Source organism: Protopterus annectens, chromosome 13.part0 (assembly GCF_019279795.1).
Source record: "Protopterus annectens isolate FY-2018-M chromosome 13.part0, PAN1.0, whole genome shotgun sequence".
Classification (NCBI taxonomy): Eukaryota; Metazoa; Chordata; order Ceratodontiformes; family Protopteridae; genus Protopterus; species Protopterus annectens.
This window is the reverse complement of record NC_056747.1, coordinates 1309498552-1309514288: the sequence shown is the minus strand read 5'-3', so window position 1 is coordinate 1309514288 and position 15737 is coordinate 1309498552. Positions and strand designations below refer to the sequence as shown.

Sequence of the window (15737 nt, the reverse complement as noted above, 5' to 3'; positions counted from 1 at the left end):
TTATCTATGAGCCATTTGGCTATACATTGGGTGACACAGGGATTTATGCCTAAATTTGTGAGTTTGTCTATAATACCCAAGTTAGGTATAGTGTTCCTAGATTCATAGGAGATTACCAGGCTAATAGCGCAAGAGCCCTTACAAGCCTAGCCAGTTTTACCAAGACTTTACCCAACTTCCTGTTCCTAGGGGAACGATAACAAGGGTCAGCAAGAAGGGTTTTGACAACTTTTACAGATTTCCTCTGTCCATAAGAAACATGGGCACCACCCCAGGTGTGAATTTGCCATTTCCCATCCATTGCTCCAGATTGCGCTTGAAGATGGTCAGGGAACGGCTGTGCTTCACATGAATAGGAAGCCTATTCCAGAGGAGGGGCAATCTCTGGGACACATATCTGTCTCCCAGTATGATCTATTCATGCCAGAGATCAGGTGTTGATCCTTGGAGCAGATAATCCTTGTGCGGTTAATTTTGCGAATATGCAACATTTCCATCAGGGCTGGGTCAGGGACTGCTGTGTAGGTCAGGCATAGATCACCCCTCAGTAATTGGTAGGAATTTGAATATAGCTGTAGGGCTTTTAAATTGTCCACATGTGAAATGTTGGTTATGCCCTGTATGTTTGTGGTGAGAATCCTCTGAGGATGCTCCAACTGTTGCAGGTGCCTGGTGAGGTACATGCTAAAGGGTGCATTATACTCAATTATTTGTCTTATGAGGGCCTAGTACAGTGGTAGTATGGCATCCTTATACCTGCATGCTATGCTCTTACTTATAAGCTGAGCCACAGTTCAGATTACTATCTATTTGACTACCTAAACCTCTCACCACTGGATCCACTGTTAGGGGGGTACTGTCAATGCTGTAATTTGCAGCAGTATTTGATTTCCCAAAGGGTATTATTATGCATTTTGTTTTTGTGTTTAGTTTGAGGCCATGGCTCTGACATCAATCATTAGTCTGCATCAGACCTTTCTATAGGATATCAATATCATTTGGGAAGCCAATGATTGCCCCAACTTGCAGTCATCAGCAGCCTTGATCAGCCAAAGGCCATCTACATTTGTCTTGACATCTGAGAAGTATATGCCAAACAGGAGGGAGCCTAGCAATGAGGCCTGTGGTACTCCATAGGTGACCCTGGCCTCTTGCCGGATGTGGATTATCCCATTTTAATAATATGTGTCCTATCCATGAACCATTTGGCTAGCCATCTGGTGACATAGATGCTTATGCCCACTTTTGTGAATTTTATCTATAATACCCAAGTATGGTATTGTGTCAGATGTTTTGGCCAGGTCAAGGTAGGTGGAATGCACTGTCTTACCCTCATCCATGGCTTTGGTGACCTTCTCAAAGTAGTCCCTCAGATTGAGCAGGCAGGACCTGCACCTGACAAAGCCAAACTGGGACAGGTCTAGAGTCTGGAGAATTCGTATGTTGCTATTAATCAGACCGAAGATTATCCTTTCCACGGCCTTGCATATGAGGCTAGTTAGACTTAAGGGTTGGTAGTTTCCTGGATCATTGATGGTCCCTCCCTGTGCAGAGGGATGCCTGTTGCTGTCCTCCACTGTACTGGGACAAAGCCTGTTTGGAGGCTGTGATTAAATAGAGAGTTGGGTGGGTCCACAAGGTCATGTTTTAAGCTGCTTAATAGACACCTTGGGATTCCATCAGAGCCCATTAATGCCATGTTTATAGCTTTAGAGCGCACAGTGACAACCTGTTCTTTTGTGATAATAGGCAAATGAATGGCAGGGGTTATTTCATGGAGAGTGGCCAGAGGTGATGAGGAGGTGAAATTTGAGCTGAATTTGTCAGTCAGTAAGTTTGCTATTTCTTCTGGCTGAGTATAGGTAGTGCCATTTACAGCCAACCTGGCACATTGTTGAGTGTTTCCCTTAAGAATTCGGAGATAACTGAAAAATGCTTTGTGGTTATCCTTTGCTTGGGAGGCTATTTTAATCTTGCATTTAGCTTCTGAGGACATGACTAATTCCCTGATTTGCCTGTTGAGACTAACAAGGGATTTTTTTTCTCTGTTGTGCACCTTCCCACTTGCTTCTAAACAAGAATTTATTCCTTTTGTTGTATAATCTATTCATGCCAGGGTCCACCAGGGTGACTTCATTTTTCAGACAGATCTGGGTTTAGTTCAGTAAGGTACTGCCATTTCTATGCAGTTGTTTAAGTGGTTGTACACGGCGTTTGTGTAAACTTCTGCATAGACTTTCATGTTTTCAGGGTTAGTGGAGCTTTAAAATTACCAATGCCACCACTTAATAGAAGGTGACTTGCCTTGGAAAATTTTTTTATGGTTTTAAGGGTTGATAGGAGTTCTACCATTACATTTATTTCAAAAGAGACTGATTTATGAGCTAATCTTTCCAATGAGGACATTACACTGGGGGAGGGGGGGAGGTGCAGCATTCCATGTTTGTGAGTACTATGTCAAGGATATTTGAGCCCCTAGTGGGAGTGAAAATCAGCTGTTCCAGAGCATCTGCAGTGAAAAGGTCCAGGAATCTCTGAGCCTGTATGTTAGTGGTGGTGTGGTTTCCCAGTTTATGGAGGGGTAGTTAAAATTGCCCATGAGTAGAATGTTGGGCTGAATGGTAAATGATTCTAGTAACTCTAGGTATGTGGAGTGGTTTTCATGGTTCATGGTTGGGGACGTGTAGCTAGTGATGATATGGTGGGGCATTTTGCCTATGGTGAACTGGACATGGAGTAGCTCAAGTGAGTCATCCTGCTTGACCAGTCTTGCAGTGTGATTGTTTTTTATGTAAATGGAAAAACCGTCCTCCTTTCATTTTTCAGAGGGTGGTCTGAATGTGCAATAGGCATTGTAGCATTGCAGTGCTGGGGTGCTTTCCACAGCCATGAACCACTTCTCTGTAACTGCACAGACATCGGCATTCTCCTGGGTGAGGAGAGCTTCCAGGGAGTGCAGTTTCATGTTAAGACTTCTAGCACTGAGCAGTAGTACCTTCAGTTTGGCATTAGAAGAATTTGTTACATTAGTAGGTCTGTTGGTTTGGCACTGCCTAAAAAAGGTACTATGGAAGTGGCTAACACCTTGGCCAGTATTTGAAAGCCTACTGGCAACAGGTGCAGATCATCTCTGGCAAAGCAGCGTAGCCTGTGGATCATGTCGTCCCAGGCTGACAAATACTGGATCCACTTGGAATGACACCAGTAGCTAAGCCAATTATTGAAGTCAATCATTTTCTGTTTGTATTGTGGTATAATTCTTGGTGAGGGTAGAATGCTGCTCAATGCGAGGCTCATACCCATATGCGACATGTAGTCAGAGAGGTCCATTATGTTTCTCTTCATATAGTCAAGGGAGGTACATCTCAGATCATTCACACCCACATGGACTATGACTGAATTATAGTGGTAATTGTGGTTGAGTGACCTGAGTTCCTGCTTGACCTGACAAATCCTTCCTCCCTGACAGGTAACTGATTGTAACCTTCTCTTTATCCGATCTGGTGAGGGGGGGTGTCCGTGTAACTCACAATGGAGTTTCCTATGACTGGGATGTTTGAATGTGTGGTGTTTCACCTCAGTGGCTTGCTTGTGGTGACACTGTGGTGTGCAGTGGTTGGTGTTGACTTGGTTTTGTTTGCAAGTGATTTCTGAGGACAGCTTATGGGAGGTCTGTGATGTTTTGGTAAGTTACTTGTGAGTACCTCCACATATGCATCTTTATGTATCGAGACATTATTTAGTGAAAGAAATGATGTACATTTGCTGACAACCTGTTTGTCATTTGATTTGTCAATATGTGAGATTCATGTCCAAATTTTCATATTTAACTACTACTAGGGGTGGGAGGATGACATAATGGTTAAGGTGCTTACCTTAAAGACATAAGGTGCAGGGTTTGATTCTCACATGGGGTAACTGGCTAGGCTTCAAATGGCCCAAAAAAGGGCAGTTAGCCTAGTACTAACCTATGAATCTGACAAATAATATATTTGTTTGTTTGAGGATTAAGTGGTTGTCAGTATACATGAGACAATTGCTACATTGCCACAGGATGCCCATGTCCACCAGGCTGGCCATAGAGGAAGCAGTAAAAGTGTCTATCCATGGTTTCAGGTTTTTTACAATGGGTTTAGCCAGGGAGAAGAGTGGGTAGATTTAACTGGACTGGGATGATAGCACATGGATGAAGATTGGGTGCTATACTCAATGTGAACTCCAGCTATCCACCAATATGATGCTGCTCTGCGTGCAACTCAGATGCTCCTAGAGCAACAGGGGACTGGAGAAGGTTGCAGAGAGAGTTATTTTCAGGGAAATTCTAATCTGAAAGTGTTTGCACCTATACAGGCACTGCTAACTGATGCTGCATGGAAAACAGCTTGGTGCAAACACTAAGCTTATATAGAATAAAAAAAAAATTTACAAACAGCAAGTCCTATAGACCAATCAGAATAACATACAATAAGCTTTCATCCAGAAGACCTCAACTCAGATAGGTTTGCTGCAGCACACGTCTGTGGCAAGAGTGAAGTCAGAAAATCCTTATAATGTAAAAATGTTGGTTTTAAAGCTCAAGTGCAGGGAAACCACTCCTTTGACAGGTATAGGTAGGCTGTATATACCATTTTGCCCTCGTCCATGGTTCTAGTGATCTTCTTGAAGAAGGTCATCAGGTCTAGTAGGCATAACTTACTATTGACTAAACAAACTGGGATAGGTGTTTGAAGATTTCCTATGTCTTTGTTTCTCAGGTCCACATATAATTCTTTCCATGGCCTTGCATATAAGACTAGTCAAACGTATGGGTCTACAGTTCCCTGGGTCTGTTGATGTTTGTTTAGGGGGATGGTCATTGCAGTCCTCCATTCCTTAAAGACGAAGCCTGTCTGGAGGTTGCGGCTTAATAGAGATTCTAGTACGTCTGACAGGTTGTGTTTCAAGCTATTTATGAGGCATCCTGAAATATTATCAGAACCCAATGATGCAGTTTTTTTTTAGCTTTGGAGAGTGTGGTGAGGACCTGTTGTTTACTGATAGCTGGGGGAGAAATGGGAAAGGGTATTTCCTGGGAGGGGCACTGAGGGTAGTAGGGGGTGAAAATGGAGCTTAATTTATCAGCCAGAAAATTTGCTACATCCTTTGGTTTGGTAGAGGGAGTTTAATTTACTGCTAGTTCAGCATACTTTAGGGTGTTCTCCTTAAGGTTGTGTATGTTAACTGAAAAAATGCCTTATGGTTGCCCTTATCCTGGGAGGCTATTTTTTTTGCCTCTGTGTTGGTCTTGATGGATTTAATTAGTCCCCTGAGTTGCTTGTTGGGACTGATGAGAGAATGTTTTGTCTGTTTGGTATTGTCCTTCCTATTTTGGAAAATTATTTTCTTTCTTTTACTGTGCAACCTATTTATACTGGGGGTCCACTAAGGGGCTTTTTTTTTTTTTTGGAGTTTGTACTAAGTTTGTTTTGGTTTGGCACTGCTGTATCTATGCAGTTATTTATATAGTTGTGCAGGGTTTCTGTAAATGCTTCTGCATAGGCTACAATGTTCTCTGAGTTTAGCAGACTTGGAATTTAGCTGTGCCCTCACTTAACAGAAGGTAGTTAGCTTTGGAAACGTTTTTAAAGTTCTGAGGTTTGCTGGGAGTTCAGGCTTAATATTATTTCAAGTAACCGCTTTGTGATCTGATTTCACCAGAGTGTGCGCCCGCGTGTGTATGTGTGCGTGTGTGTGTGTGTGTGTGTGTGTGTGTGTGTGTGTGTGTGTGTGTGTGTGTGTGTGTGTGTGTGTAGGGGGGCTACAACATTCCTGCATATTTGTCTGTGCTAAATTCAGGATATTTGCACCCACAGTAAGTCATTAAATATGTAGATGTGCAGACTAGCTGTTCCAGGTTGTATGCATTGACAAAGTCCAGGAATCTTTGAGCCTTCATGTTAGTGGTTGTGTATGTATCCCAGTTTATGGTGCGGTAGCTGAAATCACCCATGGGTATGGTGCTGTGCTGAACTGTGAGTGACTCTAGCATATTGAAGCTTTTTGACTGTTGTGTCTTTTTTTGTACTTTCAGCTGTGGAAGGAGTGGCTGGAGTGGGGTGCAGAAATAAGACCTTATTGGCTCCTGCATTTCAGGAGCACCAAGTAAGATCTGGGACCTTTTTTAACTCTTCAGCCAGTAAGGGGCGCCAGGAATGGGGAATGGCTCCAGGTGCTGGATAAGCCAGATATGCCACTGCATTTAAATACGTGCTATGGTTGTCCTGCATCATAGACAGGGACCTATAGCTTGCAAGGATATGGTATGGGACTTTACCTAAGGTCATTTAGACTGGGAGCAACTGAAACATGTCATATTGCTTAACCAGTCTTGAGATGTACTTACTTTTTATGCAGATTGATACGCCTACACCTCTTGTCCTTTCTTGTGTGGTAGTTGATCTAAATGTGTGGATGACATTATACCCTTGTCCTGCTGTGGTGCCTTCTGCAGCTGTAAAGCATGTCTCACAGATGTCAACACTCTCCAGGGTGAGGAGCACTTCCAGGGAGTGAAGCTTCTTGTTGAGACTCCTAACATTGAGCAGTAACACCTTTAATTTACTATTTTGGAAGGTTTATCGACTGGTATTGCCTAAAAATGGCACTATAGGCTGGATAATGTTTTAACCAATATATGAAAGCCTAATGGGGACAGGTGCATACCATCCCCAGCAAAACGGTGTGTTCTGTCAATCATGTCCTCCTAAGCCAACAAATATTGGACCTCTTTAAAATTACACCACTGACTAAGCCAATTGTTAAAGTCAATCCTCTTCTGTTTATATTTTGGTAGCGTCCTTGGAGAAGGAGGAATGCTGCTCAGTGCTAGGCTCATACCTTTCTTGGGCGCAGAGTCTGAAAGTTCTATCATGTTTATCTATAGTCCAGGAAGGTATGTCTCAGGTCATTAACACCCACAAGGACTATGGCAGTCATGCTGGTACTTGTGGTTCAATTTCCTGAGTGTGTGTGTGTGTGTGTGTGTGTGTGTGTGTGTGTGTGTGTGTGTGTGTGTGTGTGTGTGTGTGTGTGTGTGAGAGAAAGAGATCTGGTGATAGGCAACTGACACAAACAATCTCCTTGCTCAGTCTGGTAAGGCGTATCAGTGTGGCTCAAAATACAGTCTCTAATGACTAATACATTGGTTTTGTGTGGCAGTTTGCCTTAATGGCTCAGAGGTTGAGACATTGTGAGATGTGGCTGTATGTGCCCTGGGGAGTGCTGCCTTTGTAGAGGACAACATATGGTAGGCCTTTAAGGCTTGGTTTCATTGCATTTTAGAGCCTCAGCATATGTGAATTTGTGTCTCTGACCCATAGTATGTGCAGTGTGTGTGTGTTTTACTGGCAACCAGTTTGGAGATATCAGTGCCTGTATGTGAGAGCTTTGCCTCAAACACATACTGTAATCACATCTCTTACATACTGTGTCAGTTTACTTAAGAATAAGGTAGTTGTCAGTAAATATGAGACAATTGCTACATTGTCTCAGGATGCCTATTTCCACCAGGCTGCCTATATAGACATTAGAAAAGTGCACATCAGTGGCTTTGGGTCCCCTTTTTTATCATCTGTGAGGGGAAGGACAAGAGTGATTTGTAACTAACTAAATTTGGAGTTGTTGGGTTGGGAGGAGAGGTCTAGGATTGCTCTAAAACAACAATATTGAGGTAATGCTTCTTAGCAGGCAAATTAGCTGCTCTACACTCAACTAGATACTTGGGAAGACAGCAGAGGAAGTTTTATATGGAAAAATACAATTCTGGTGATAGGAGATGAGTTAGAGAGGAAACGAATCAGTAAACAGTAAAAACTCAGTATAAGTGTATGTGTATGTGTATATATATATATATATATATATATATATATATACATATGTGTGTGTGTGTGTGTGTGTGTGTGTGTATAGGTCTCAGATCCTGCAGCAATTCACAAGACTCACTACTGTTTATATCATACAAGGCTCTCACTATTGTTTATATCATACAAGGGTCTCACTATTGTTTATATCATACAAGGGTCTCACTACTGTTTATATCATACAAGGGTCTCACTATTGTTTATATCATACAAGGGTCTCACTATTGTTTATATCATACAAGGGTCTCACTATTGTTTATATCATACAAGGGTCTCACTACTGTTTATATCATACAAGGGTCTCACTATTGTTTATATCATACAAGGGTCTCACTACTGTTTATATCATACAAGGGTCTCACTACTGTTTATATCATACAAGGGTCTCACTATTGAGAATGATACTACAAGTCTAAGGTCCCCAGACTAAGTAAAATGCAAACAGTAAAATGTAGTAGAAATGTAATAAGGCTCAGATTCAGTAGCAGTTCACAATTCTCTCACTATTTTGAGAGATACTACAAGTCTAAGTCCCCCAGACCAAGTGAAATGCAAATAGTAAAAATGCAGTAGAAATATAAGTGAGGTTCACATCCTGCAGTGAGATTATAGTCCCCAGACCAAGTTAAAAATGCAAATAGTTAGTTGACTTTTAGTTAAAACAAGGAAAATTGCAGAAAAGTGAAATACACAATTCAGATTAACTATCTGAATATTGTAGTGTGCACTAATTGAAATGGGATTATATGAAACAGAGACTGACTAAAGATTTAATAGTCTAATGGGAGTGGCTTTTCAGTCTGAGCTGTCAGGGCCTAGTAGAATTAGAACTGGGACTGGGAAGGGCTTCCGAAGTCTAATTTACAATAGAAGCGGGCAGCCAAAAGCCACCACGTTTGAAAGCTCAGCAAGAATTGGGCAGGTGAGTAGGTGGAAAAATATCCAAAATTAATGTACGGCAAGCCAACACGTAAAACTCTACTGCCAATCATTAGTGGACCGGAGTTCTGCTGTGGCGACCCCTAACCGGGAAAAGCCGAAAGACACAAACAAATGTAGTCAAACAGCAGTTTTAAACTCAGAACTGTTTAAAAATAGACAAGAGCAAAACAGGGCCCATCACATATCTAGAAGGCATTCAACACTCTCCCATAATCAGGTATCATAGATAAACTCTACCAGCTAAATATAAATCCCTATGTAACTCACTGTATAGCAAACTGACTCATGTACAGAACTCAGGAAGTTAGGCTTGGTGGCTCTACCTCTTCCAAAAGGCCTATCATTAGTGGTGTATCCCAAAGTTCAGTCCTTGGGCCACTCCTGTTTGGCATTTATTTCTCAGACAGCAAAGCTAAATGTTAAGGATTTATGCCTAACCATGTCTGCAAATAACTGTAAACTAGGTGCCATCATAAACTCCCCAGATGGCATCAAAATCCTCCAAGATTTCCTTTCCCAAACAAATAGCTGGTGTCAAAACCATGGACTAAAACTAAATGCCCTGAAATGTAATTTGTAACCTTTAGTAAGCACGACTTCCCTTGTAACTATCATACTGACGACACACTCCTGAACATTGATACAGTAGTCAGAGATCTGAGAAATTATGATAACAATGAAATATCCTTTGCTCACCACTTATCCACTATTGTAAGGAAGTCCTGCTACATAGCATAGCTTATATCTAAAGGTATTGGTTCCTGGCATCCGGGTCCAGGGATGTAATCATTCCACTGTGCTCCACTCTCATCAGGAAGATCTTTGAATATAATGCCCAATTCACTATGTACCTGTCCAACCCACTATGCTTTCTCACTATAAATATCAAAGTCCTGAATGAAAAAACTATGCAGATTGACTTTTCGGTGTCATATGGGCTACTAAGAGGCAACTCCAGCTCACATATAGAGCTTAAGCAAACCCTATCCTGTGAGATGTTACACATTCAGAAGTTCAATAGTACTGTGAACATCCTCTCAAGAGATCTCAATTTCTTTTGCCACATAAACAGAACATATCGGAGGGACAGACATGTATCACAGAGGATGCCTTTTTCTGTGGAAACGTTCAGTTCCACATAAAGCAAAGTACATCTCTTGTTCTTTTCAAATGTAGGTTGGTCGAATGGATGGGAAACTACAAACTTATTCCAGGTTTAGCACCCATGTTCCTCATGGATAGGGGAAACAAGTAAATGTCCAAACATATCCTTGCTCTGCCTGCCTCTAGATTATTCATATGAAAAATATAAGGACTGAAAACTACCATGGAAAAGTAAGGCTAGGCCTCTTAAGATCCTCACAGATTAATAGAATAGTAAGTACCTATGAACCTAAAACCCTATTAGAGGAAAATATATAAACAGAAGAGAGTAGCATGGTATGGATGAGTGAAATATTACTTTAAGTAATATTAGGAGTACAGGGGCAACAATGAAATACTAATAAATATTGATGAAAAAAGGGATCAATACTGGAAAACTGCAGAAATCTGGACAAATCAAAAAATAAAAATAATAATGCAAGGCCACAATTATTAGAAAACATAGGCACATTAGGAAATGGAGAGTAACTTTGTAAATTAATTAAGAATTCTCTGGAAGTAACGGAGAATGCATAAGCCTTGGTTTAAAAGAAACACAAGACAGTTTGGCACATAGGTTTAAGACTATGGTTAGTATACCTATATCATGCAGTTTGATTCCCACATCCAGCAATTGCGTAATGTATGACCCTCTGCAATTCACGTAATCATAGGGTGTTATCAACTGAGCTGTATGAATTGTCTCATGCTGAATGACAGTCATCTGTTATTCAAACAGAATAACACAGTGTGTGAGACATGTATATATAATGTCCTTAATGGCAAAAATCTCAAACATTGAACTCATACACCAAATCGTCAGCAGTACAACACACATCACACCTCGCCAAGGCCATCACAATATACATAATCCATCATATGCTAAGGTTCTTGCCTAAACCTCAAAGGCCTCCAATACACAACACAGGCACAAAGCACACTCAGCAAGTTAAGCCTATAACCTCACATACCACAGGGAGTTCCAAAGTCATAGATGCTGAGCCTGTAAGACAGGCATCAAGCCATCCAAACATACTTGTTAAAGGTAATTCCATTGTAAGACATACAGATGTGACTTTTACCAGGCCAAGCAAGGAAAGAGAAACAGTTTGTTGCTTATCTAGTTTCAGAATCCTTTAGCCCTAGCACACACTCATGTCCTTGATGAACAAGTACCAGTATGACTCAATCATAGTACATGTGGGTGGCAATGACTTGAGATGTACCTCCACATACTATATAAAGAAAGACATGATGGAGCTCTTAGACTTTGTGTCCAAGGCAGGTATGAACCTAGCACTGAGCAGCATTTTACCTTCTCCAAGGATGATTTCACAGTGTAATCAAAGGATGATCGGCTTTAATAATCAGCTTAGTTTTTGGTGTCATTCAAAGGGGACCCAATACTTGTCAGCCTGGGAGGATATGATTGAATGACCACACTGCTTTGCCATGGATGGTTAGTGTCTGTTCCCACTAGGGATTCCATTATTGGCAAAGATAATGTCCAGCTTGATAGTGCTTTTTTAGGCAGTGCTATCCTGATAAACTTACCAACATAATGATACAAGCAAAGAAAAATATGAAGGTGTTACTGAACAATTCTAAGAAGCCTAAGCAATGAACTCCATTCCGTACACGCCCTTCTTACCCTGGAGGATGTAGACATCTGTCCATTTAATGAGACATGGTTTAAAACGGCAAAGACAGCCATCTGTGCAAGGCTATAATTCTTTCCACAGCTTTAGGCAAGCTACTGACCAGGAGGGGGAAGAAAGGTGGAGGTGTGGCAGTCTTCATTCAGAAGAGACTGACATCATGATTGGTAAAGCAGCATGGTGCACTAGAGCTTCTTCATGTCCAAATAACCATCAGAAACATCCCTTATCATATATCAGCTAGCTGTAGAACTCCATCTATGACCCAAGAAAGCGACAACACCTATCTAACAGAACTGGAATCGCTCAGTATTAAACCCAATACCATTTTCCTAGGTGATCTAATCTAACTATAGACTGTGAAAATAATATCACCCTTGGACTGCGCACTGAATGCCACGGTGGCGCAGCGATAGTGTTGTTGCCTCACAGCAAGAGGCTGTCCAGTTCAATTCACGGCTGGGGTACCTTCTCTGCAGAGCCTGCATGTCCTCCCTGTGTTTGTGTGGGTTTCCTCCGGGTACTCCAGTTTCCTCCCACATTACAAAGACATGTCTGGAGCATTTCTCCCCGGACCTCTGCTGAAAATTGGCTTTGTTCCAAGTCAGACTTTCCTGGTAAACAAATGTTAAATAAAATAAATAAATTTGTACACAAGCACAGAGATTCCTGGACTTTGTCAATACAAATCCATCCATCCACAATTCATTTTTGCATATGCAGCCGGGATGTCACTTCATCTGTGACAATCATCTAGAGCCAAGGTTTACACCACTGGGTAGCTAGCCCTGCCATGGTAGTTATTCTACAGCACACACTGTCTGGAACAATTATTCAAGAGTACCCACTAAGGGGATTAACATCTTAGATCTTGTCCTTACTAATATGGGAGCATCTTGCACCATCCCTTGCATATCTTCATTGCTTATTAGGTCTGACCATAAACTCTTCTCCTTCAAAATAAAATTTAAACCAGAGATCCCTTCTACCCAAGGTACCTTTAGACAAATTTTAAGACAAACTACCTACTCCAAAATGATACACTGGCAAGCTTCAAATCCCCACCAAACCCACTTAATTCCATCAAATAAATAAATAGCAGAAAAGCAAACATAGTACATTTCTTTACTTTAGTGACCTGCAGACCCCTGGCTTAATGCAGTTATTGCATTGTAGTCATGGTCAGTAAGGGGCTGCTGAAAGAATGCAGGAAAAGGCAAAATTAAAGAGTAGCACTGACTTTTCTTTCCTTAATTCTGATTTTTTTGGTCAGACCATCACTGGACGATAAAGGTTTCTTAAAAATCTCCGAAATGCACCTCTGAGCATATAGTATCCCCCAACACATGGAATCTGGGATCCACTCCAGATTAATGCATTTATTTCCTGTATAGTTATAATATTGACTTGAAACAATGCAGTAAAAAGCAATGTTGAAGAGTCAGACTAAATTTCTTTTATTAGCTATTTTTTGTTCAGGCCATCATTGGATGAATAGGTTGTTTAAAAAACTGCAACATGCAACCCAGAGCACCTAGAACCTCAAGGGCTTCTGGGGGCCCTAGCGTCCACTAGGTTAATGCAGTACTTTTCTCTAAAGTTATCAAAGACCAGTCCTGCCTAGTTATGATGTGTTGAATGAATGAATGATTGCAGGAAGAAACTGAAGAGGGTGCCAGTTCACCAAAGCCAACCCTGTTTACTTCATCCTGTTTCCTCTTTTGTGGAAATGGAGTCCTGTTTTTGCTATCAACAGTGCCCCAGCTCACAGTCTGTTACATCCCATAAACTGTTCATCAGAATGTGAAATACATTGTTTGGGTTCTATTAACAGATCTGGGGTTATTCTTATTGCAAATGCGTATGCCTATTTTTCTTAATTTATATCGGTTTGTCTACGATGTAACAGCAGTAGGGTGTAGTTTTTGCAGTATATACATTTCCAGTCTCCTTAAAACAAAATACAAACAGTGTGTCAGGAGGCATACCAGGCTGTTTATTTATTGCTTTTCAATCATAAGATGATATGTGAAAAAATATATATATTCCTATATACCTTTTAATAGAAATCAACTATGTGTATAGATATTTATTTATTTTATTTTACATTTGTTGACCGGGATAGTCCGACTGGATGCATGTCCATTTTCAGCGGAGGCCTGGGGAGAAAAGCTCCAAGGGTAAGCAGATACAGCATTACATAATACCAGCATTACATATTACAAACAGACTATTTACAGAGATTACATAAGTAAACAAGTTAAACAAGTTCCACAGGTTACAGTTAGTCCTGAGCACAAGTCAGGATTAAATTAAATTACACAGTAAACTGGTTAACAGATTTTTACACATTCGAGTTAGCCAGGCTTGATACATTGACATAGCCAGCTAAGTGACAAATGTTGTTTGAGTCTAGTTTTAAATTGACCTAAGGTGGAAAGTAAGGTAATATCAGCTGGAAGTGAGTTCCAGGATCTACTTACAGAGTTTGCAAAGAGAGAATCACCGGCTGTGTTATTAATTTTGCTAGTCTGAATTAGTAGATTGTTATAGGGGGTGATAATATTTTCACTGAAGTTAGCTTTAACTGACTGGTCGAAAAAATGACTGACACAGTTGACTGAAAACTCATTTTATTGAAAGTGTAGAGATCTATAGATGGTATTTCTGGTGTAGTTTTTGCAAATGGGAGTTCTTAGGTGGCATAATTTAGAAGATTTTGAGTGGATCAATAATTCCCACTGTCATGTTGTACCCCCAGATTTGTACAAGTTTGTGTTTGTGCACTAGCACTGAGTCACCTTCTATAGTATTTTTAATTTTCTCCACTGGTGTGTAACTATGGAATTAGAATATATAATTAAGGGGGGTGTGGGAGGGGGGGTGAAAGAAAACTTTTTGTGGTGTGCATTTTGTGTAGAATGCTTTCAATGAAATGGCTTTTCAGTTTAATATACTTTCAGTCATTTTTTTTTTTTACCATTTTTTTTTTCAGTCAAAGCTACCTTCAGTGAAATGATATACATAATATATGATATATATGGGACTACTTCAGATTAACAGAAGCCCATATGAATGAATCACACATTACTGAGATGAATTAGCTGAAACCACATAAGGCTGGAAATGTAAAAGTATGAATCCCATATAAGTGAAAATATGTTACTGATGTGTAGCCAGTCGCAGCAGTTTAGAAATAGATATAAACATGCCCTTTTCCTTAAGATAGTGCAATCTCGGTCGGAGTTGGTGTATTTAATTTGTGGGGGGGGCCCACATGGGGGGGTGCATATGGGCTTACCTCCCTGCAAAAACAAAGGATAAAAAATAATTGCAGTCTTTTTCCTTATCACATTACCATGTTACCTGTAAAAATGGCGGCTATCCCCACTTCAGTGCAGACTGGTCTGTGAGGTACGTTCTTATAGAAAGACATAGTGCTGGAACAGAACAGAGTGATGGATTGATCTGAGACATCCTGGGAGCACTTTCACTTGAGATTCATACTTTTAAATTTCTGGTCTTATGTGGTTTCAGCTAATTCGTCTTGGTAACGGGAAATTCGTTCATATGGGCTTTCGTTAATTTGAAGTAGACCCATATATATATTTATATATATATATGTGTGTGTGTGTGTGTGTGTGTGTGTGTGTGTGTGTGTGTGAGTGTATAGCTCAACTACATTTAAAATATGAACTCTAGACAATGTTTAATATAAATTTTGTTTATTTCAGCTGGACTGAGGAGAAGCTTTCTGTTAAGCAGACGGGACAGGCAAAATGACTCAAGACAAAGTGAACAGAGTGAAACAGCTGAGTTTCTGACATATGAGGAAGTCACCAAGTACCAACACCAACCCAAAGAGAAGCAGAGATTAGTTGTTTTGATTGGTAAGCACTGTAGCACCAGTACGTGTTTTCACTTGTACTGAATGAGCTTAGTAAGTTAATTGATTACTGCATGTCATCATATTAACTTGGAGAAGTGAAGAATATTCTGCAGTTTATTTCTTTCTAGGAAAAGACAAGCTGACATATGAACTCACTGTTATTGTACCACAATAGAATGAACAGCATTGTTATATTCAAAAAATGAG

The 15737-nt window shown here is 40.5% G+C and overlaps 1 protein-coding gene across 2 annotated transcripts in view; it reads left to right on the top strand.

Annotated features, from left to right (window-relative positions):
• The window catches only part of MPP3 (MAGUK p55 scaffold protein 3), a 1051423-nt gene that overhangs the window by 919381 nt on the left and 116305 nt on the right, over window positions 1-15737 (top strand). For both annotated transcript variants that reach the window (XM_044055336.1, XM_044055335.1), the window contains one exon: window positions 15376-15531. In XM_044055336.1, the coding sequence (XP_043911271.1) occupies window positions 15376-15531 (156 nt within the window). The remainder of the gene's footprint in view (window positions 1-15375; window positions 15532-15737) is intronic.